Here is a 22469-nt window from a genome sequence, read left to right on the forward strand (position 1 = left end):
GAAGGTATAGGGGAGATGTCAGGGGTGGGTTCTTTACCCAGAGAGTGGTGGGGGCATGGAATGCGCTGCCCGTGGGAGTGGTAGAGTCGGAATCATTGGCGACCTTTAAGCGGCATTTGGATAGGTACATGGATGGGTACTTAATCTAGGTTAGAAGTTCGGCACAACATCGTGGGCCGAAGGGCCTGTTCTGTGCTGTATTGTTCTATGTTCTATGTTCTAACCCCTTAAGTATCCTTGGCCAGTTTATCCTAGCCAATGCATGCCTCATATCATCAAAGTTCGCCTTCTTTATGCACAGGACTCTAGTTTCAGATTTGATTGTGTCACTCTCCATCTTAATGAAGAATTCTACCATATTATGGGCACACTTCCCCAAAGGATCTCACACCACAACATTGCTAATTAATCCTCTCTCGTTACACAATACCCAGTCTAGGTTAGCTTGCTGTGTTGTTTGTTTCTTCTTACATATTGGTCGAGGAAGCCATTCCTCATCCATTCCAGGAAATCCTCCTCCATCACATTGCCACCAGGTTGGTTAGTCCAATCAATATGTAGATTGAAGTCACCCATAATAACATCCATTTGTCTAACTTCATCCATCTCTAATTTCCTGTTTGATATAGTACCCAACATCAAAATATACCGTTTGGTGGTTTCATGCAACTCCCATTAATATCTTTTCCCTTTGGTGTTCCGTAGCTCCACCCGTGCTGATTCCACATTGACCAAGCTAATGTCCTCCTTTACTATTAGAATCCTCAACTAGCAAAGCCACCCCACCTCCCTTTCCTTTCTATCTGTATTTCCTGAAAATTGAATAACCCTGGACATTCAGTTCCCATCCTTGGTCACCCTGGAGCCAGGTCTCTGTGATCCCAATTACATTATATCCATGAATAACTGTTTGCTTCATCTACCTTTTTACAAGTACTCCTTGCACTGAGACACAGAGCCTTCAGGCTCATTTCTTTGACATTTACTGCTGTTTTAGAATCATTGTGAAATGTGTCTCTTTTTGATTTTTGTCTTTGGTTTCTCTGCCTTCCACTTTCATTTTTCCGCATACTGTCCTTTGTTTCTGTCCCCACTTTACTTCCCTTTGACTTCCTGCATTGGTTCCCATCCCCTGCCATATTTGTTGAAGTCTCCCCAACAGCACCAGCAAACACTCCCCCCAGGACATTGGTTCCAGTCCTGCCCAGGTGCAGACCATCCAGTTTGTACTGGCCCCACCTTCCGCAGAACCAATTCCAATGCCCCAAGAACTTGAATCCTTCCCTCTTGCACCATCCTTCAAGCCACACATCTTAGCTATCATGCCATTCCTACACTGGCAAGCACGTGGCAGTGTCAGCAATCACAAGATTGGGTAGTAGGATGTAATGCATTGGAAAGCGTGCAGAAGCAACTCACAAGAATGGTTCTGAGGACGTGAAACTTTAGTCATGAGGATAAGTTGAAGATGTTAGAAATGTTCTACCTGGGGGGGAGAAGGCCAAGACGAGATTTGATAGAAGTTTTCAAAATATCATGAGGCTGGATGGAGTAAATCAGGAGAAAGTGGTCTCACTTGTGAAGGGATTCAGAACCAGACAGCACAACGGTTTGACAAAAGAGGCAAGCACAAGGCGAGAAAAACCTTTTTTCACAGAAAGAATAGTTCAGATCTGGAAGTGTACTGCCTGGGAGTGAGGCATTTGAACTGGTCTTGGATGATGACTTGATGGACGCTATGCGCAGTGCTTTGGGGAAAAGGCAGGAAAATGATACCATCTTATAAAGTTAAAAATCACACAACACCAGGTTATAGTCCAACAGGTTTATTTGGAAGCACTAACTTTTGCTATAAATTCTTACGATCTTATTCTCCACAACCACCTGATGAAAGAGCAGCTCCGAAAGCTAGTGCTTCCAAATAAACCTGTTGGACTATAACCTGGTGTTGTGTGATTTTTAACTTTGTACACCCCAGTCCAACACTGGCATCTCCAAATTATGGCTACCATATTATAACTGACATACAGCTATCATATTGGGAATTTTGGAGGGGACTGGTTTCCTGATGAGCATCATTCTTGTCTTGATCAGGAAGCTGCCTGACCTGCACCACTCTCATCTAGACTCTGATTTCCAGCATCTGCAGTCCTCACTTTTGCCTATCATTCTTGTCTTCCTGTGTCACTGATGGTTCCAGGAAAACTATAAGATAATGGTAGGCCTGTGAGGTAGGTTTAACCACACTGAGCCCTTGGGTCCCCAGCTGACACATGATGATCCTATAGCAGCCTCCTGTCTCTCCAAGTGTCTGACTTGTAGACCACAGCTTCTCCTACTCTCCTTGAAGACCCAGGTAGTGCAGCAATGGTCTTAATCTACAGTGGCTGGCCAATAGCAGACTTCAGATCTCCAGTGGGATTTGACAGGCTATCCAGCTGAGGCAGGACATTGGGTTAGAACTGTGGCACTGTTGTGGAGGTAGGTGAGGGGTATATCAGTCCCAGTCTGCTAGATCATCACCGGGGGTGATTCTGGCAACCTCTAATCAGTGAGATAGGTTGGGCAAATATTGTCCCTCTGGCATGATGATCCTAAAGAGCAATCTTCAATTAATATTGGGAATGGGATTAAGGACAAAAAGTGTGGTGCTGGAAATGCAAGGCGGTCAGGCAGCATCCGAGGACCAGGAGAGTCAACGTTTTGAGCATATGCTCTTCATCAGGAATGAGGGGGTGGCCCAAGGGGGCTGAAAGATAAATGGGAGGGGGTGAGCCTAGGAGGGAAGTTAGCTGGAATGCGATAGGTAGATGGAGGTGGGGAGGTGATGGTGAGAGGTTGGAGCGGATAGGCAGGGAGGAAGATAGACAAGTAGGACAGTTCAAGAGGGCAGTGCTGAGTTGGAAGCTGACTGTATCGGCACCACCTCGTGCTCTCACGAGGAATTTGAATAATTCATCATTTCATCAAAACCTTCCACCCCAACCTCAAGTTCACCTGGACTATCTCAGACACCTCCCTCCCCTTCCTGGGCCTCTCCATCTCCATTTCCAGTGACCAAGTGGAGGAGATGTGCTGGAGGGCATCGTCAACCATGTGGGAAGGTAAATTGTGGTCTTTGAAGAAGGAGGCCATCTGGAATGTTCTATGGTGGAATTGGTACACGGGATCAGATGTGGCGGAGGCGGAGGAATTGGGAATAAGGGATAGCATTTTTACAGGAGGCAGGGTGGAGGACATCTACTTCAACAGCAGTGGCTCCCACAGCTCCTCCACCCTGCCTCCTGTAAAAATGCTATCCCTTATTCCCAATTCCTCCGCCTCCGCCACATCTGATCCCGTGTACCAATTCCACCATAGAACATTCCAGATGGCCTCCTTCTTCAAAGACCACAATTTACCTTCCCACATGGTTGACGATGCCCTCCAGCACATCTCCTCCACTTCCTGCACCTCCGCACTTGAACCTCACCCATCTAATCGCAACAACGACAGAAACCCCCGGTCCTCACCTTCCACCCCACCAACCTCTGGATACTACACATCATCCTCCGCCACATCCTCCGCCAACTCTGGAGCATAAGGAACATGGGCTGTTTCCTGAAGTGATTTATACCACTGAACCCAAGAGAGCATTGAAGGCAGATGCTAAAGTTGAAACCTTTTGTTCAATAGGAAGGGTTTAGTGGGAAATGGCCAAACACAGGCAAATGGGAATAGTTTCGTTTGGGAAACTTGGTTGGCATGGACGAATTGGACCAAAGGATCTGTTTCCTTGCTGTATCATTCTATAATAGGATTTTCTCTGCACCGCGTTCAGAATGTGAAAGACAGCTCAACTCCTCTGACGTCCTCTAACAGACTGGGATGCAGTAGTGGTGTAAATACACAGCTGCTGGCTTCCCCTCTTCAGATTCCCACTGGATGACTCAGGAAATGGGTTTAATTAGAAGCACACTAGCTTTCAGAGTGCCACTCCTTTATCAGGTGGTTGTGTCATCAGGTGGTCCTTCATCAGACAACCACCTGATGAAGGAGCGACACTCCGAAAGCTAGTGTGCTTCTAATTAAACCTGTTGGACTATAACCTGGTGTTGTGTGATTTTTAACTTTGCACACCCCAGTCCAACACCGGCATCTCCAAATCAGGAAATGAGGTTAGTGTTCTGGCATTGTTTGAGATGGGACAGAAGGGGAGGAAGAAAGTAGAATTTCATCCCATTGTATCTTCACTGCTGGGAGGAGATCCTACTAATATATCTTCAGTGAAGGTGACCAAAGGATTGGACCAGAGCAACAATGATCCCTCAGACTGATTCTACCAAGTAATGTTGGGTAAGGGTGTCAAGAGATATGGAGGCTGTGAGACAGATTCTTCTGTAATTCCAGATGGGAATGTAGCTTGACTGATAACATTGTCTGGGGGAATGTTGGGTGGAAGAGTAGTTACACCAACAAATGAGCATGCTGAACAATAAAAGCAGTTTGTATGAAGAAAAGCATGTGATTTACATACAGGTTAATGCCATTTTAAAAAATTTGAATTTCAAACTAGTGGCTTGAAAATTAGTTTTCTGTGGGTTAATGGAGGTTACAAAAGACAAGGTCAGAGAGTCCTTTCTAGAACTATGACCTAATTCAGTTTGTGTCAGAGAGCAGATGGCTAGAAGCCCCCCAGAAGTGTTACTAGAAGATTGCTCGTTCATATGGTGGGGCTTATGATATGGAATAAACATTGGTAGGCATTAGTGTGCTATTCAAAAGGATTGGTTTTCGTTTAGAAAATCCAGAGGTTGAAAGTTTTTACGGCAGTTTTGGAGGTCAGCAGCTACTGTCCTTGAAAGAAGTACCAGAAATTTCAGGGACAGCTCGGTTACTTTGATATAAAGGTTTAGTTCATGAAACTTTCAGACCAGGAATGTTTAGTTAAAAATCGGTAGGTTTATGGTTATGATAATTAAACAGCTTACTGAAGGTAGAGGCTCCACAAATATTCCCATCCTCAATGATGGAAGAGCCCAAGATATCAGTGCAAAAGATAAGGCTGAAGCTTTTGCAGCTATCTTCAGCCAGAAGTGCCAAGTGGAGATCTGGCTTGGCCTCCTCCAATGGTCCTCAGCGTCATAGATACTGGTCTTCAATTCACTACTCGAGATGTCAAAAAACAGCTGAATACACGAGATACTGGAAAGGCTGTGGGCCCTGACAACATCCTGGCAATAATACTGAAGACCTGTGCTGCAGAATTGGTTACACCCCAAGCCAAACTGTCCCAGTACAGTTACAACACTGGTATCTACCCAACAATATGGAAAATTGCTCAGGTGTATCCTGTACACAAAAAGCAGGACAAATCCAACCCAGCCAATTACTGCACCATCAATCTACTTCTGATGATCAGTAAAGTGATGGAAGGTGTCACTGACAGTGCTGTCAGGTAGCACTCCCCCAGCAGTAACCTGCTCAGTGACTCCCAGTTTGGGTTTCAGCAGGGCTACTCTGCTACTGACCTCATTACTGTGATGATGCTGTGGCTTTAAGAGGTTTATTGTGCTCCTGTTTCTTTTGAGACAGTGCTTGAAGGAGAGGTGATGAACCGTCTGTGGTAATATAAACAACTTATGAGGCCTTGGGGGAGTTTTTAAAGTTGGAACAGTAGAAGCAGCTTGGCTGAGTGTGGCCAACGCTTACAAGACCAGGATTTCTAGTTTTTTTTTCTGAGCTTTTAGATTTAGCAGAAGTTGCTGGAGTCTTGAAGAAATAGAAGCTATTTCTTCCCCTCTCTTGGTTATAGCCAGAAGCTGTAGGCATTGCATGTGAGAAAATCTGATTTCTGAATTTACCTTTTTGCCAAGGGATATGTTTATGGGATGTTACTATATTGGAACAGTTAGTTAGTAATAGTTACTATATCTATTACTCTAATAAGTTTTCAAATAGAGTTAAGCTATTCTAAGTTCTTTCTTTTATTGCATTTTAATTATAGTGTTAGAATAAATTGTTTGATCAGTCTCGTTACATCTGGAATACAGCACTTCACATTTGCCTTTAAAATATGAAAAAATTAGGGTCTAGGCTATCTTCTTAAAATATTTTGAGGTGGGTCTGGTCTGGTCCACAACAATTATAGCCTTGGTTTAAACATGGACAAAAGGCTTAAATTTCAGAAGTGAGGTGAGAGAGAAAGTACTTGACTTCAGAGCAGCATTCGACTAAGAGTGGCATCAAGAGGCCTGAGCAAAACCAGGGTCAATGGGAATCAGAGGGCAAACTGCCTGCTGGTTGGAGTGATACCTGGCACAGAGGAAGACGGTTGTGGTTGGTGAAGGTCAGTTCTGCAGGAGTTCCTCAGGGTCTTGTCCTAGGCCCAACTATCTTCCAACCATCATAAGGTTCAGCAGTTTGGAGTTCCTTTGTGGAATTGGTTTGATTGGCTAAACAACAGCTGAGAGTTGCAAGCCACTCTTCTCTTTAAAACTCCCTTTTGAAAATCTTCTGAGGACATTTTCCTGAAATATGATTTTAGCTTCATTGTTTTGATGATAGGAGATTTTGTTCATAGACCATACAAACACAGGTTGGTGGCTGTTTTTCATGGGCAGTGGTTTTTCCTTTGCAGCCCAGAGTTGTGAGGGAGGGGGGGGATTTAATTTTGACAGTAGATGTTTATCGATCAGCACTGACTCCTTAACTTTCTGCTATTTCAAATTGTTCAGTTATAAAGGCAGTTGGGTTCAATACTGTGGGTGCCATTTGACCAAGCTTCTTGAAGAAGGAGCTGTAGTTACAATCGAGACAAAGATTGGCATTGCAGGTCGTTAAACGCCCATGGCCCATTCCAGGTATAATTGGAAAGTTATTAACACACCTTGTGGGTTAGCTGCAACTTGCAATTCTATTGTATAACAGCTTTCTTCGCTTGGAGGCAATAATCTCTGCATCAGATCGTAACACAGCAGTTAGTAGTCCCGACCCATTGGGAGGTACACTAGCTTTGATTGACTGACACTAACTTTGAGAAGGTTTCTGGAAAATAGTTCAGTCACATGATTATAGCAGCCACCTTTGTTGGACTATTTACTACGTTTTCCACTCACTGAAAGTATATAGGTATACATTTAACAATTGATTCTTTCTGCATTTGTGGCATCTGTCTATCTTGAGTATTTCAAATGATTTAGCCTCCACTTCTTTCGAGTGTTGAGAATTCCAAAGATTAATAACTGTCTGAGAGAAAGAATTTATCCTTACCTCCGTCTTAAAAGGGAGACCCCTCATTTTGAAACGGTATCCCTAGTTCTGGGGAAATACATTCTTTTAAAAAGTTCATTGTGGGCATCACTGGCTAGGCCAACATTAATTGCCCATTCTTAATTACCCTGATGGGAGTTAAGAGTCAGCTCCACTGCTGTGTATCTGTGTATATAGGCCAGATCAAGTATATGGAACACAGAACATAGGACATAGCACATAGAACATAGAACATCGAACACTGAATGTTGAACATCGAACACTACAGCACAGTACGGGCCCTTCGGCCCACAAAGTTGTGCCGATCATCAGCATTTAAGATCAACCTAACCTACACACCCCTCAATTTACTGCCAACCATGTGCTTGTCAAGCAGTCACTTAAATGTCCCTACTACCACTACTGGCAGTACATTCCACACACCCACGACTCTCGGCATAAAGAACCTCCCTCTGACATCTCCCCTATACCTTCCTCCAATCACATTAAAATTATGACCCCTCGTGACAGCCATCTCTGCCCTGGGGAAAAGTCTCTGGCTATCTACTCTATCTATACCTCTCATTACCTTGTACACCTCTATCAAGTCACCTCTCTTCTCTCACTCAACTTCTCTTTATAAGCCATGCCCTCCAATCCAGGCAGCATCCTGTAAATCTTCTCTGCACCCACTCTAACGCATCTATATCCTTCCCATAATGAGGCAACCAGCACTGAACACAATATTCCAAGTGTGGTCTAACCAGGGCTCTACAGAGCTGCAGCAAAACCTTGTGGTTCTTAATCTCATTTCCCCTGTAAATGAAACCAAAACACCATGCACCTTCTTAACAACCCTACCAACTTGGGTGGTAAGAACTGCAAATTATTTTCCCTAAAAGAATATTAGTGAACCAGATGGGACATTCCCCCAGCATCGATAACAGCTTCATAAGTCTTTTAATTTCAGATTTTAATTCCAGCTTCTCCCATGATTTCCAGAACATTACCTGGGTATCCAGGTTAGTAGTCTAGTGATAATACAATTACCCATCCATGCTGCACTTGGAGATACATCATTGTTTCTTCACTGTTATGGGGGCAAAACCCTGGAACTCCCTTCCAAACAACACTGGGGGTGTCCCTACAACAAGAACTGCAGTGGTTTATCACCACCTTCTCAAGGGCAATCTGGGCTTTGTCAGTGATGCTACATCCCAGGAATGAGAAAATACAGCACCCACCTAGAGTCTGTTATTGTTTTGGGACAAATGGTATAAATGGAGATCGTAGTGCTGAGTCACCATAGGATCTGTTCTAATAGAAATAGTCAGCGAAGCTGGGTCCAGCAGCACCAATGGACAATGGTAGATTAGTGTTTACCTTTCAGTTACGGTGGGTGGAGTGTCCCAAGAATGTGGGCAGCCAGTGAAGACAGTTCGATGTAAGGAGCACCCTTCTGCCGCATCACCACGGACTGTGCCAGAAACCCCATCAAGTCTCAGAGGTGTAATGGGGTTTGAGCAGTTTACTCAGATTGGGCACTTAAGGAAGTTAACCTGAAACATTGCTAAACAACACTAACAGGAACAAAGGCTTCAAGTGCAGCAGCCATCTCATCACCCAGCACCAAGGTAAGAAATTAAGGAATTTTGACTCTGTCGGATATTTCGGATCATTACTGTGCCATATTCATTTTTCTTTCTTTCTAGTTTACAGGATGGCTGCAATGCGCCAGTATTTTTGGCTGTGGCTCGGGCTTAGTATAATCATCTTCAATGTTGTTGTCGCCCTCATATTCTACCTGATCTGCAGGAGATTAGGTAAAACAAGTCATGTTGCTTTTTCACAAATCATTCCTTTTCCCTGACATTCCTTTTATGTGAGCAAGGGAATGATCTGAGTATAATCCACATTATATACTGTTGCAGAGAATGCAGAGGCTTTTCCATTTTTAAAAATAAATTGTGTCTGATTCACTATTGAGCTCTTAATGGGAGAAAGAGTTGAATGTTTTACAAATTGCTTAATTCCAATGATTTCATTGGTCTATAAAGTGCTCCCTGGTTGGGGGCTTGGTCACACAGTGGGTAGAATCCCTGAGTCAGAGCAAGAAGCACCAGGTTGAGTCCCAGTGATGACCAAGGAAGCTGTGCTCATAACATGGACAGAACAGACTGAGCATCAACCTGAAACTCTTCAAAGACAACCCAAGAGCAGGTAGTAAGAACAGGAGCTAGAACAGACTGCACATGACTAAACATACAGAGAGCATAGATTCATCTTCACCAAGTTAGATCTACAATTACTACCTACAGCAGTGTTTAGTATCAATGTATCAATGCCCCTCAGCCCATTGAGACTGTGCTTGAAAAGATCAGGAGTGGATAAGTGATAAATATTGTTACTTTGAAATTTCAGCCTGAAGACAGGTTAGTATTCTGCCTCACAGCACCAGGGACCCAGGTTCGATTCCAGCCTTGCGTGACTGTGTGGAGTTTGCACATTCTCCCCATGTCTATGTGGGTTTCCTCTGGCTGATCTGGTTTGCTCCCACAGCCCAAAGATTTGCAGGCTAGGTGGATTACCCATGCTAAATGCAGCATTATGGGGATAGGGTGGGCAGCTGAGCTCTTCAGAAGGTAGGTGGAGACTTGATGGGCTGAATGTCCTCTTTCTGAACTGTAGAGATTCTATGATTCTTTGATATTGCCTGCTCCTTGACCTGTCTATCTTGAACTCAAACTCATAATGTGGCATCAAACCATGCAATAAAAGCTAAAAGTTGCTGTAGGGTCATTTGATTTGAAAGTGTTCTCTTCAAAATGCCCAAGACACACTTGTGTCCAGCCAATGATATGCATATGTGAATGTACAAAGTCATACCCTCAGCCCATGGTATTAAAGATTGAGTATTTTCAATAATACATTCTTCATAACAATCCAACATACTTCTATTACAGGTTACTATCAAGGTAAAATGAAGATTAAAAAATTCTTCAGTGTAAGGTAAATACAATGATGGGCAACATGTGTATTTTAATTTTAACATTATTCTTACTTCTTTCTGGTTTCATCAGAGAGTGTGCTGAAGACATTCCTCAATTGTGAAGTTTAGACCAACTGGAAAGAGAAGAGTTTCTCTGCTTTGCCAGATCACTCCGAGCCTCCAAACCCCCAAGCTGGCACTTACTCTTCTTATTACCTTTGTCTTTCCAGAATCAACATTCTCAAGAGAGATCTTTCTCGGGTTGCCTCAATGACAGTGCTCTAGTGTGACCAGTATATATTCATTTCCTTGTATTACTGGTATTTCTTTTACTGGTTTTTTTCCTTTGAGCTGTCACTGGAGGAGAGCTGCAACTGAGAGGTAACCCCTACCTTGGCTGCCCCCTCAATGACATCCTCCACATCCCTACTCCCTGCCATCAGTTACCTAGGGCCTGGGGTACAGTGATGATCAAAGGCCTCAAAGAGTTTAATACCGACAGCAACTATCCAGTAGCACTGCTGATCAATCAAGCTGCCTTTAGCTGACTGCTCTTAGCCAGTGGGATTTGTATTTAGGCAGAGGGTTCTTGATCCCAGGGGAAGACCAAACAGAGTCAAATAAATGGAACAAGATGCAGCGAGGCTTCCTTAAAGCAGGGCACTTACCAGCTCCCCAGCATTAGCAGCCACCCCTTTCACCTCCACAAGATCCCATTCAAAGAGAATTAGATACTTTGAAGATTCTGCAGCTAATTACAGGGGGATAGGGGAAAGTAGAGATCACATTGAGTTAATTTTTTTTTGAAAAATTCACTCATGGGATATGGGCATCACTGGCTGGGCCAGCATTTATGTCTATCCCGAGTTGCCCCTGAGAAAATGGTGGCGAGCTGCCTTCTTGAACCATTGCAGTCCGTGTACTGCAGGTTGACCCATAACATCCTTAGGGAGGGAATTCCAGGATTTTGACCCAGTGACACTAAAGGAACACTGATATATTTCCAAGTCAGAATTATGAATGACTTGAAAGAGAACTTGAATCTTTATCTGGTGATCTTGTCCTAGATGGAAGTGGTCATGAGTTTGGAACGTGCTGTCTCAGGACCCTCAGTGAATTTCTGCAGTGCATCTTGTAGATAGTACACACTACTACTACTGAGTGTCGTTGGTGGAGGAAGTGGATGTTTGTGGATGTGGTGCCAATCAAGCAGACTACTTTGTCCTGGATAATGTCAAGCTTCTTGTGTATTATGGAGCTATGTCCATCCAGGCAAGTGGGGAATATTCCATTACACGTCTGATTTGTGCTTTGTAGATGGTGAACAGGCAAGTGGGGAGTCAGGAGGTGAGTTAGTCACCGCAGTATTCCTAGCCTCTGACCTGCTGTTGTAGCCGTCGTGTTTATATGGCTCATCCAGTTGAGTTTCTAGTCAATGGTAACCCCAAGGATGTTGATAGTAGGGGATTCAGTGATGGTAACACCATTGGATGTCAAAGGGCAATTGTTTGATTATCTCTTATTGGAGATGAAGTTTAGAATAATTAGAGGTGATTTCATTGAAACATACTGAGGGGACTTAACAGGGTAGACTGAAAGGATGTTTCTCCTTACGGGTGAGATTAGAAATAAGGAATATAATTTTTTAAAATGTATTGCTCATTTAAGATTGGGTTGAGAGACTATTCTCTGAAAGGAAATTTCTCCTACAAAAAGCAAGCTCATTGAGTATTTTGACATTTGTTTGTGATAAATTCTTGATTGGTAAAGGAAGTAAAGGGTTAGACAGGAAAATTGAGGCCACAATCAGATCTGACAGGATAGTGTTGAATGGTGGATGAGGCTCAAGAGACCTATTGGCTACCTCCCATTCCGAAGTCACATGTTTGTGGATAATGGGCCAGAATGCTTAACTCCCACAGTTCACCTGGAACCGACTTAAACACAGGCTTCTCAGAACACCACATGTTACACCTCTATTTCAATTTATTCAGTTAACAGCTGTAAAGGCATGCCAGAATAATTGAAGGAAAAATCCAGCCCATGATTTGGGAGATGAATAACTAGGGGCTGTACAATGTAACTGATTAATTTCAACTGCTCAATTATAGAGGTGATAAGGAAATGGTAATGGTCATTTTAAGCACCAGAGCCCACAGAATGTTTTTGAATGTTTACTGGTGCTAATCAACATCATTTCTTCCTCATTTGCAGGTCCCAGACAAACATGTCACAGCTGAACACTTGCCCAGGCCACGCACAGAGTAATGCCTATCAGCTCGATAACACAGATGATGAAGGTGCATTCCGTTTTGTTATCTGACTTTTCAGTCTGAGACACAGGTGTAAGAACATGTTGGGTGGACCATTCAGCTTCTGTCCTAGGTAGAGCAGGGGCCTCCTTTTCAAAGTTGCCATTGGGAGGCATGAACAATTCAATGATAAAGGGGCATCTAACTGCGGCTTAGAAATTGTCTGCCTCCTGAAGTGAATGGTTTGCCAAGTTATACTGTCAGTCAGCCAGTCAACCATGAATATAATATAGTGATCTAAGAAAATATATAACACAGATCTTGTGGGGTAATAGTAGTATTCCTATGTCTGACCCAGGAGGCCCAGGTTCACGTCCCACCTGCTCCTGAGATAGAGACATACAGCATGGAAACAGATCCTTTGGTCTAACCAGTCCAGGCCGAACATAATCCCAAACTAAACTAGTCCCACCTGCCTGCTCCTGGCCCATATCCCTCCAAACTTTCCTATTTATAGACCTATCCAAACATCTTTTAAATGTTGTAATTGTACCACATCCACCACTTCCTCAGGAAGTTCATTCCACACTTAAACCACCTTCTGTGTAAAAACATTTGCCTCTCGTGTCTTTTTAAAATGTACCCCTGAGTCTTCAAATCCCCCAGTCTAGGGAAACGGCAATGACCATTAACTCTATCTATACCTCTCATTATTTTATAAACATCTATAAGGTCGCCTGTCAACCTCCTACGCTCCAGTGAAAAAGGTCCAGCCTATCCAGCGTGTCTTTATAACTTAAACCTTCTATACCTGGCAACATCCTGGTAAGTCTTTTCTGAACCCTCTTCTGCGAAACAATATTCTTCCTATAACAGGGTGACCAGAACTGGACACAGTATTCCAGAAGAGGCCTCACCAGTGTCTTGTATAACTGGAACATGACTTCCCAACTCCTATATTCAAAGGACTGAGCAATGATGGCAAGCGTGCCAAACACCTTTTTAATCACCTTGTCTATATGCGATGCAAACTTCAAAGAATTATGTACCTGCATCGCTAGGTCCCTCTGTTCTACAACAATATCCAAGGCCCTACCACTAATTGTATAAGCCCAACCCTGATGTACAAAACATGCCAGAATGGGTTGATTAGAAATGTCTAACTCTGAGAGAAGAGATTCAGAGAAGAGTTTCTCCAGAACCAGGCCTGACACCTCTAACTTTAATAACATAACTGCCTCGGGTTAAATAAAATGGTTCTAACTGTTGCCACCTTATCTGTGTCATATAGTTAGTGAAATATCATCCAGTCTGCAATTTCAGGTTCAGGGGGACAGTGCTCAGGTCGGGGTCAGGATCACAGTGCACAGGTCAGGGTCAGGGTCAGAGTGTGCAGGTCAGGGTCAATGTTTCAGAAAACAGAAGCTCCATCTCAGCTCTTAGTTTGAAGGAATGTTATCTACAGAAGAATACTGCATCATGCACTATATAAATCCTGGATTGCCTTCCCTAATGACATTGTGGGTCAACTTGCAGTACATGGATTGCAATGGTTCAAGACGTCAGCTCACCACCATCTTCTCAAGGGCAATTAGGGTTGGACATAAATTCTTACAAGGCCATATCAAAAATCTGACAACATTCTTTTTGTCTTACAGACAATACAGTCAACAAGTCACTCAGCGTGGACAATATATCACATAGCTATGAGATTCCACCTGAGTTTGAGAAGATTTCAAATTGTGGATACATTGATGTTCATCCAGAAGACAATGAAAGTTATGATGATGTAATTGCACCAGGATGGGTCGATGAAGACTATGATGATATAGCATAAAACATAGAACATCAGGCCCTATAGCCCACCATGTCCTTTTTGATCATGTTGCCATTGTAAACTAATACATCTGCCTGCACATGGTCTGTATCACACTATTATCTACCTGTTCATGTATCTGTGTAAATGCCACTTAAACATTGCTCCTACCTGCTCATATCTACTTCTACCATCTGCCCTGCCAGCACATTCCAGGAACCTATCACTTCCTGTGTGAAGAAACTTGCTTTGCACATTTGCTTTAAACTTTCCCCTTCTCATCTTAAACCCATCTCCCCTAATATTCGACATTTCCACCCTGGAAAAAGACACTGACAATCCATCCTATCCATCTGATTCTATCACTTCAACCTCCATAAACCTCTAGCAAAAACAGTCCAAGTGTTGTCTAACCTCTCCTTATAGCTAATAGACTCCAATCCAGGCAACATCCTGGTAAACCTCCTTTGCACTCTCTCCAAATCATCCACATCCTTCCAAAGTGTTGTGACCAGAACTACACACAGTACTCCAAATGTGGCCTAACTAAAGTCTTACACAGCTGAAATATGACTTGCCAACATTTGTACTCAGTGCCCCAACCGATGAATGCAAGCACATACGTCTTCTTTACCACCTTATCCACTTGTGTTGCCACTTCCAGGGAGCTATCAACTTGCATCCCAAGATCCCTCCATTTATCATTGTTCTTAAGCAGCCTGCCATTTACCATATATTTTCCTCTTGTATTTGACCTCCCAAAAACACCATCTCACCCTTGTCTGGATTAAACACCATCTGCGATTTTTGAGAAGATTTTAGCTCAAATTGTAAGTTTGCTCACTGAGCTGGAAGGTTTGTTTTCAGATGTTTCATGTAACATGATCAGCCCACAAATCTACCAACACACTGAAACAGTTACTGATGAACCTAAAGTGCCCTATAACAACAACCAGCAAAACTAATGTCATTTACAAAATATCCCACAAGGACCGCAACAAACATTACATCAGGCAGACAGGCAGAAAACTAGCCACCAGGATAACGAACACCAACTAGCCACATGACCGCTAGTAAACCACTAGTTCCCTTACACACAGACAAAGAAGGACATCACTTCGACTGGGACAACACATCCATCCTGGGACAGGCTAAACAGAGACACACACAGGAATTCCTACAGGCCTGGCATTCAAACCAGAACTCCATCAATAAACACATCAATTTGTACTCCATTTACCAACCTCTGAGAAAAAGAACCGGAAATGATATCACCCGCCACAACAGACCAAGACACATAAACAGAAAGTGGGACAGAACACCAGCACTTCACCTATGGATCATTAATGATGTTACCTCGCATGGTGATGAAACGTCTGAGAACAAACCTACCATCTATCTATCAAAGACCTGTGAAGCAGAATCCCTAAGAAGAAGAAAAGAACACTGAGGAAATTCTACAGAGGACCCTCGACTAAGCTGACTAGTTTTGAAACATGATTTTTTTCTTTGTGAATCACAATCAGGATTTTTTTTATCAGACCATTATTGTAGAGAGGAAGGTAAAAGTTAGGTTGAGAGAATGGAGTTGTAAATAGTTGTTTGTTAATTATTGTCTGTTAGACTTTTTTTTAAAGTTGGTAATTTTTACTTTACGTAGTGACTTTGGAGATAGTTCTTTGTCTTTCGACTTTTAATAGATTACAGCACGGGGTGATTCTTTTCTGTGTTGCTGGTTTAAATGAGCAGAGGTGTTTACCCTGTGTTGTAAGAGGCATGCTAAATTGCCCATTGTGTTAGGTGCCTTAGTCAGGGGTAAATGTAGGGAAATGAATCTGGGTGGGTTACTCTTCGGAGGGTAGGTGTGGACTTGTTGGGCTGAAGAGCCTGTTTCCACACTGTAGGGAATCTAATCTAATCTAATCTCAGTGAGCAAATTTACAAGCTTAAACTCCATCTGCCATTTCTCTGCGTAACTTTCCAACTGATCTATATCCTGCTATGTCCCATGACAACTGTCCTCACTATCCAGATCTGCACCAATTTTCATGTTGTCTACAACTTACTAATCAGAACACCTGCATTTTCATTCAGATCATTTAAATATATTATAAACAAACGAGATGCCAGCACTGATCCTTTCAGAATACCTCCAGACCTCCAGTCAGGAAAACATCCCTCCATCGTTACCTTCTGTGACCAAGCTGATTTTACATCCAATTTACCAACTCACCATGGATTCCATGTGACTTAAACTTCTGGAACAGTCTACCATGAGGAACCTTGTCAAATAAAGTCCACATCGACAATATCTACTGCCCTATCTCATCAAACATCTTTGTCACCTCCACAAAATTCTCGATCAAATTTGTAAGACAAGATCTCCCCTGCACAAAGCCATGCTAACTATCCCTAATGGGTCCATTCTTATGAGTAATTCCTTTCTCTAATAATCTTTTCCAATAATTTCCCTACCACTGATGCAAGGCTCACCAACCTATAATATTCTGTTGCCCTTCTTAAACAAATGAGCAGCATTGGCAATTCTTCAGTTCTGTGGGATGTTGCCCGTGGCTAAAGAGGATACAAAGATATCTATCAAGGCCCCATAAATTTGATTAGATTAGATTACTTTACAGTGTGGAAACAGGCCCTTCGGCCCAACAAGTCCACACCGACCCGCCGAAGCGTAACCCACCCATACCCCTACATTTACCCCTTACCTAACACTACGGGCAATTTAGCATGGCCAATTCACCTGACCTGCACATCTTTGGACTGTGGGAGGAAACCGGAGCACCCGGAGGAAACCCACGCAGACACGGGGAGAACGTGCAAACTCCACACAGTCAGTCGCCTGAGGCGGGAATTGAACCCGGGTCTCTGGCGCTGCGAGGCAGCAGTGCTAACCACTGTGCCACCGTGCCGCCCACCCTTGCCTTCCTCAGTGTCCTGGGATAGGTCCCATCAGGCCCTGGGATCTTATCTACCTTTTCAAGACAACCGAACCTACTCCTTAATATCAACATACCCTCCCTAATCTTACCATCCTTCTCGTTGGTGAACACCGATGCGAAGTACTTCCTCTGGCTTTATGGATAAATTATCACCTTTATCCATGAGTGGACCTACCTTTTGCCTCGCTCCCCTTTTGCTCCTAATATAAAATATCTTGGGATTATCCTTATTCCCACTTGCATGGCCCATTTAGTTCTCCTAATTTGTGTTTAAGTTCTTCACTGTTTCCTCTATATTTATCAAGGGGTTGATCAAGGGGCTGATTTCAATTTCAGAAACTTTCCATATGATTCTCTTTTTGACTAAACTTCCAATACCTCTTGTCATCCAGGGTTCCCAAACCTTGCTATCATTTTCTTTCTTCCTCACAGGAACATGCTGGTCCTGAACTCTGACCAACCGGCCTCTAAAAGACTTAACTATATCAGATTTGGTTTATCTTCAAACAAATGCCCACAATCTACTTTCTCCAGTTCTTGCCCTAAATTGTTGTAATTAGCCTTCCCCCAATTTTGCACTTCCACCCAAGTCTTACGTTATCCATAACTGTCTTAAAACTCATGGAATTATGATCATTTTTCCCAAAATGCTCCCCTGCTAAAACCTGGCCAGGCTCATTCTCCAATTCAAGGTCCCCTTCCCTAGTTGGACTATCTACATATTGCTTCAAGGATTCCTCCTGGATGCAGCTAACAAATTCTGCTCCCTTTAAGCCCCTGTCACTAAGGGAGTCCCAGTCAATATAGCAGGTCCAGGTTATCTGGCCCATTTGTTCTAGCATTAGGTCTTGGAAGGGGCTGTCTAGAGTCATAGAGTTATGGAGATGACGGAAACAGACCCTTCAGTCCAATTCGTCCATGCCAACCAGATATCCTAACTTAATCTAGTCCCATTTGCCAGCACTCAGCCCATATCCCTTTAAACCCTTCCTATTCATATACCCATCCCTTTTAAATGCTGCAAATGTACCAGCCTCCTTCACTTCCTCTGGAAGCTCATACCATACACGCACCACTCTCTACATGAAAAAGTTGCTCCTTAGGTCCGTTTTAAATCTTTCCCCTCTCACCCTAAACCTATACCCTCTAGTTCTGGACTCACCCACTTCAGGGAAAAGACCTTGTCCATGCCCTTCATGATTTTGTAACCTCTATAAGGTCACTCCTCAGCCTCTGACGCTCAGGGAAAACAGCCCCACCTGTTCAGCCTCACCCTATAGCTCAAACTCTCCGACCCTGGCAACATTCTTGTAAATCTTTTCTGAACCCTTTCAAGTTCCACATCATCCTACTGAGAGGAAGGAGACCATAATTACACACAATATTCCAAAAGTGGACTAACCAATGTCCTGTACATCGACAACATGACCTCCCAACTCCTGTACTCAATACTCTGACCAATAAAGGAAAGCATACCAAACCAAATGCTTTCATCACTATCCCATCCACCTGTGACTCCACTTTCAAGGAACTATGAACCTGCACTCCGAGGTCTCTTTTAAAGCTTTATTCAGCAACACTCCCCAGGATCTTACCAATAAGTATATTAGTCTCTCTCCCGTGACCATTTCAAATTGTGTACCATATACAATAGTGCAGCCAAAGCCTAACCAGTGACTTATGAAGATTCAGCATGACTCTGCTTGAGCTAGAATCTATCTGTCTGTCTCTAAAGCTGAGGATCTCAAAAACACTTCCAAAGATTTTTAAATTCTAAGGCATGCATGCTGACAGTTCACTCTTTTATTGTGATGGGATAAGTGAGGTTTCAGCATTTTCAGTATCTGTGATTTTCTCCTCACTGCAGTCATTGCTTGAACAGCATAGTATTTACATTTAATGAAAGTTACAGGCATTAAAATGTGTTCTACACAGCAGCATGGCACTGCTGTTCTATTAAAGCTTTAAGATTCAGTCCGTGGACGGGAATGTGCAGGTTTTGAGGGGTCTGCTTGGTTCTGGGTGTTGGGGACACTATCAGGAAGATAGTATAGCATGGATCACGGACCACACTGCATAACTACAGCAAGAGTTGCTAGGAGGAACTGAGTATGTCTGCTGAAGATATGAATTGGAACCTATTGGACCATAACTTGGTGTGATGTGATGTGACTTTTTAAAAGTCTGACCAGAGATCACTTTGCACTGCTGGCAAAGGCATGAACTGTGACAGAGATCAAATAGGTATACAGTGAAAACCTTCTCTTCATCAAAGTCCCTCTCAGTTCTACACTTGTCAGTCACCTTCTCTGTTTGAGCAGTGACTTTAACTTACGTGGGTTTGTTGCAATTTCAATTCTAATCCATGCCAACAATTACCAGGAAATGTGTCTTGGAATACTAATCAGAATGGATGGTATAAGGATGCCAAGTGGGTGGCTGGGGCAAAGCATGTTACTTTGATTGAGCTGAAAGTAAAGCAGGACATTGCAGCATCTGAGGAGGGGATGTGATCGTACGTGTGGAGGAATTTAGCTGCAAGTGTAACAAATCTTTTTTCGAAAGCGAGAGGATTCTCAGAGAGTATTACCACAGGTGATGGAGAGTAAAGGATTGCTTAAACAATCATCGGGACAATGATGCCTGACTACACAAAACTTCTCCAAGAGAAATGGTTGACAAAATCACCTGACTTAAAGAAGCAGCTGAAGCACATACTTACTTCTCTTTCTGTAGTTTGGTCATTTGGAACAAGTTGTTAACCTGTTACCAGGGGCTACAGTTTGTGGGAGTCAACTTCCTGAATATGGCTGACCAGGAGACTTTGCTACTCTTCCTGCCTACAAGCCGTTTATCTGAAGGATTTTACAACCCATTTGCCCACATTATGAATGGACTTTCCATGGCAATCAGGCCCTGAAGTTGGACTCGAGCCAGGGATGTTACAAGATTTCCTCAAATCTAGCCTGAGAGTTTGACAAACAATTTGGCTTTTTAACTGGTCTCCTCATTACCTGTGCTTTGGCAACTCTGCAGACCCACTCAAGAAATAAGGAGATGAGACAGTGGCGGTGACCGTGCGCCAAGATTGGGCTGTTGGACACGTGGAGACTTCCTGCACTAACTGAGCTCTGCCTACCTTGGAAATATGCAAACTGCCAATATGATGGAACAATGCTTCTCTTCCCAATCACTCTCACCCACTGTACACCTGATATTTATCACATTCCAGCTGAGGCATTTGTGCACAACATCTGGGGAATTAATTGAACCACGTGTGAGCAGCTTCCAGGAGTTACATATCAGCTGCATCAAGGACATTCGCTCTACCACAAGGTCAATTCCTGGGAACATTTGAGTAACGAAGATCAAGATTCAACTCCTAAACACCTACAAACATGAGGAAGGTTAGGCCTGTATCTTTTGGAGTCTTGAAGAGTTAGAGGTGACTTAATTGAAACTTATAAAATCCTGCAGGGACTTGACTGAGTGGATGTTGAAAAGATGTTACCTGTTCTGGCTGAATCTACAAATAGTATCACAGTTTAAAAATAAAGGGTCATTCATTTAAATCAGAGATGAGGATGTTTTTTTCTCTGGGTGTTGAGAGTTTCCTGGATACAGAATCATTAATCATTATTGTTAAGGCAGAGGTAGATCGATTCTTGATTACCAAAGGGTTGAAAGCTTATTGGAAATACACAGGGATGTAGAAGGGAGGTTAAAATTACATCAGCCATGATCTCACTGAATCACAGAGTAAACTTAAAGGGCTGAGTGGCCTGCTCCTTTTCCTCATTCATATGAATGGGGTTTCAGATGAACTAGGAGCAAGTATAGGTCATTTAATATGATCACAGCTGACTTTTACCTCATATTCATCAATCCGGTATCTAAGAAAAATCTGTCAGTTTATCTTAGTTTCTACTGACTCCCAGTATCCACAGCCTGTTGGGGAGCGAGTTTAAGATTTCCTTTTGTCAACTTTTGTTTGCGTCTATCCCTGTTAGAGGACATTGTTTGCCTGAATCTATCTTTAATTATATTAAATACTGTCATCTTTACAAATGTAAGGAAATATAAGCCAAGTTTTGAAATCTGACCTCAGAATTTAATCCTTTAAACCTTGGCACCTTTCGTAGAGTCATACAGTATGGAAAAAGACCCTTCGGTCCAACACTTCCATGTTGACCAGGTATCTGAAACTGAAGTATCCCATTTGCCTGTTTTTGGCCTGTATCCCTCTAAACCTTTCCTATTCATGTACCTGACCAAATGTCTTTTAAATGTCGCAATTGTACATGTCTCTCCCATTTCCTCTGGGCTGCCTCTCGCTCCTGAGGTATTGACAACTAAATGCAGTTCCTCCAGCTGGGGTCTGTATAATTAATGCACTCTTTCACTTTACGATTCCAGCACCTCCCTGCCCTGAGGTGACAGTGTCTCGATAACTGTACATGTGCCTTAATATAACAAACCAAGGTTAAAATCCTCAATGACAAAAAAATCACTTTAGAAGCACAAATGGAAATGTAAAATGTTTATCCATGTATCAGTGAGAGATACTTGTTGGAATTCTGTAAATAGGCCTCCCCTCAGTGTGTACCAATTAAAGACCACAGTTGCCCAAAGCTGTCTCCATTTATTTTTGTTGGACGTTTTCTCTGATTTTATGTAAACATAATTATGTAATATCACAATACATTTTAATATTAAAGTTTGAATGTGTTAAATTTAACAGTTTCGGCTATTGTTAAGGCAAGTTTGTATGATTGTAGAAATCTCAAAGACTGTCAGATCAAGGAATCAAATGATATGCTTTATATGTCACTCGTGTTCAGCATGTACCTTCTTAAAAACATGCAAATAAATTATATCATAGATCATGCTATTGCTGTGGGTGTGTGTGGGCTCACTAATTGTAAACTGCTTCTCAACGCATTGATGCCACTATCATCTTCAAGTATAGGCAATATACTTGCTCAGGGGGAGCTCATTTCCTTGTCCAACTAAAAGAGTTGTTTCTGGTAAATAAAATAGATATTTTCTAATCAACCTGTTTGGAAATGTTGAATACCACAACTGGGTCATGCTTCTGGCACTTTCAGACTCAACAGCATAAGTTTCGTCATTGACTTTTTTAAATTAAAAGGAGAGCATTGATAATTTTGCCTCTACTGTTTTGGAAGAAAGAAATATTTGGATCCGATGAGGTGAAAATGACA

At 42.7% G+C, this 22469-nt stretch overlaps 1 protein-coding gene across 1 annotated transcript; it reads left to right on the forward strand.

Annotated features, from left to right (window-relative positions):
- The first annotated feature begins 8769 nt into the window (after positions 1-8769).
- On the forward strand, positions 8770-22189 carry LOC148141954 (uncharacterized). The gene is made up of 5 exons (XM_087977571.1): positions 8770-8864; positions 8943-9053; positions 10194-10239; positions 12434-12519; positions 14130-22189. The coding sequence occupies exons 2-5, from the start codon at positions 8951-8953 to the stop codon at positions 14306-14308; spliced, it is 414 nt and encodes a 137-aa protein (XP_087833697.1). The 5' UTR covers positions 8770-8864; positions 8943-8950; the 3' UTR covers positions 14309-22189.
- Positions 22190-22469: the final 280 nt, after the last annotated feature.

The sequence above is a fragment of the Chiloscyllium plagiosum genome, unplaced genomic scaffold, assembly GCF_037043375.1.
Source record: "Chiloscyllium plagiosum isolate Xiang-an unplaced genomic scaffold, Cpla_swu_hap1 HiC_scaffold_31, whole genome shotgun sequence".
Taxonomy (NCBI): Eukaryota; Metazoa; Chordata; class Chondrichthyes; order Orectolobiformes; family Hemiscylliidae; genus Chiloscyllium; species Chiloscyllium plagiosum.

What these genes read in the sequence shown, in the direction of transcription:
- LOC148141954 (XM_087977571.1), top strand. Translation starts at nt 8,951, where the DNA reads ATGGCTGCAATGCGCCAGTATTTTTGGCTGTGGCTCGGGCTTAGTATA. An exon ending in CCTGATCTGCAGGAGATTAG is followed by an intron (nt 9,054 to 10,193) that starts GTAAAACAAGTC and finishes CTTCTATTACAG; the next exon opens with GTTACTATCAAGGTAAAATG. An exon ending in CGATAACACAGATGATGAAG is followed by an intron (nt 12,520 to 14,129) that starts GTGCATTCCGTT and finishes TTTGTCTTACAG; the next exon opens with ACAATACAGTCAACAAGTCA.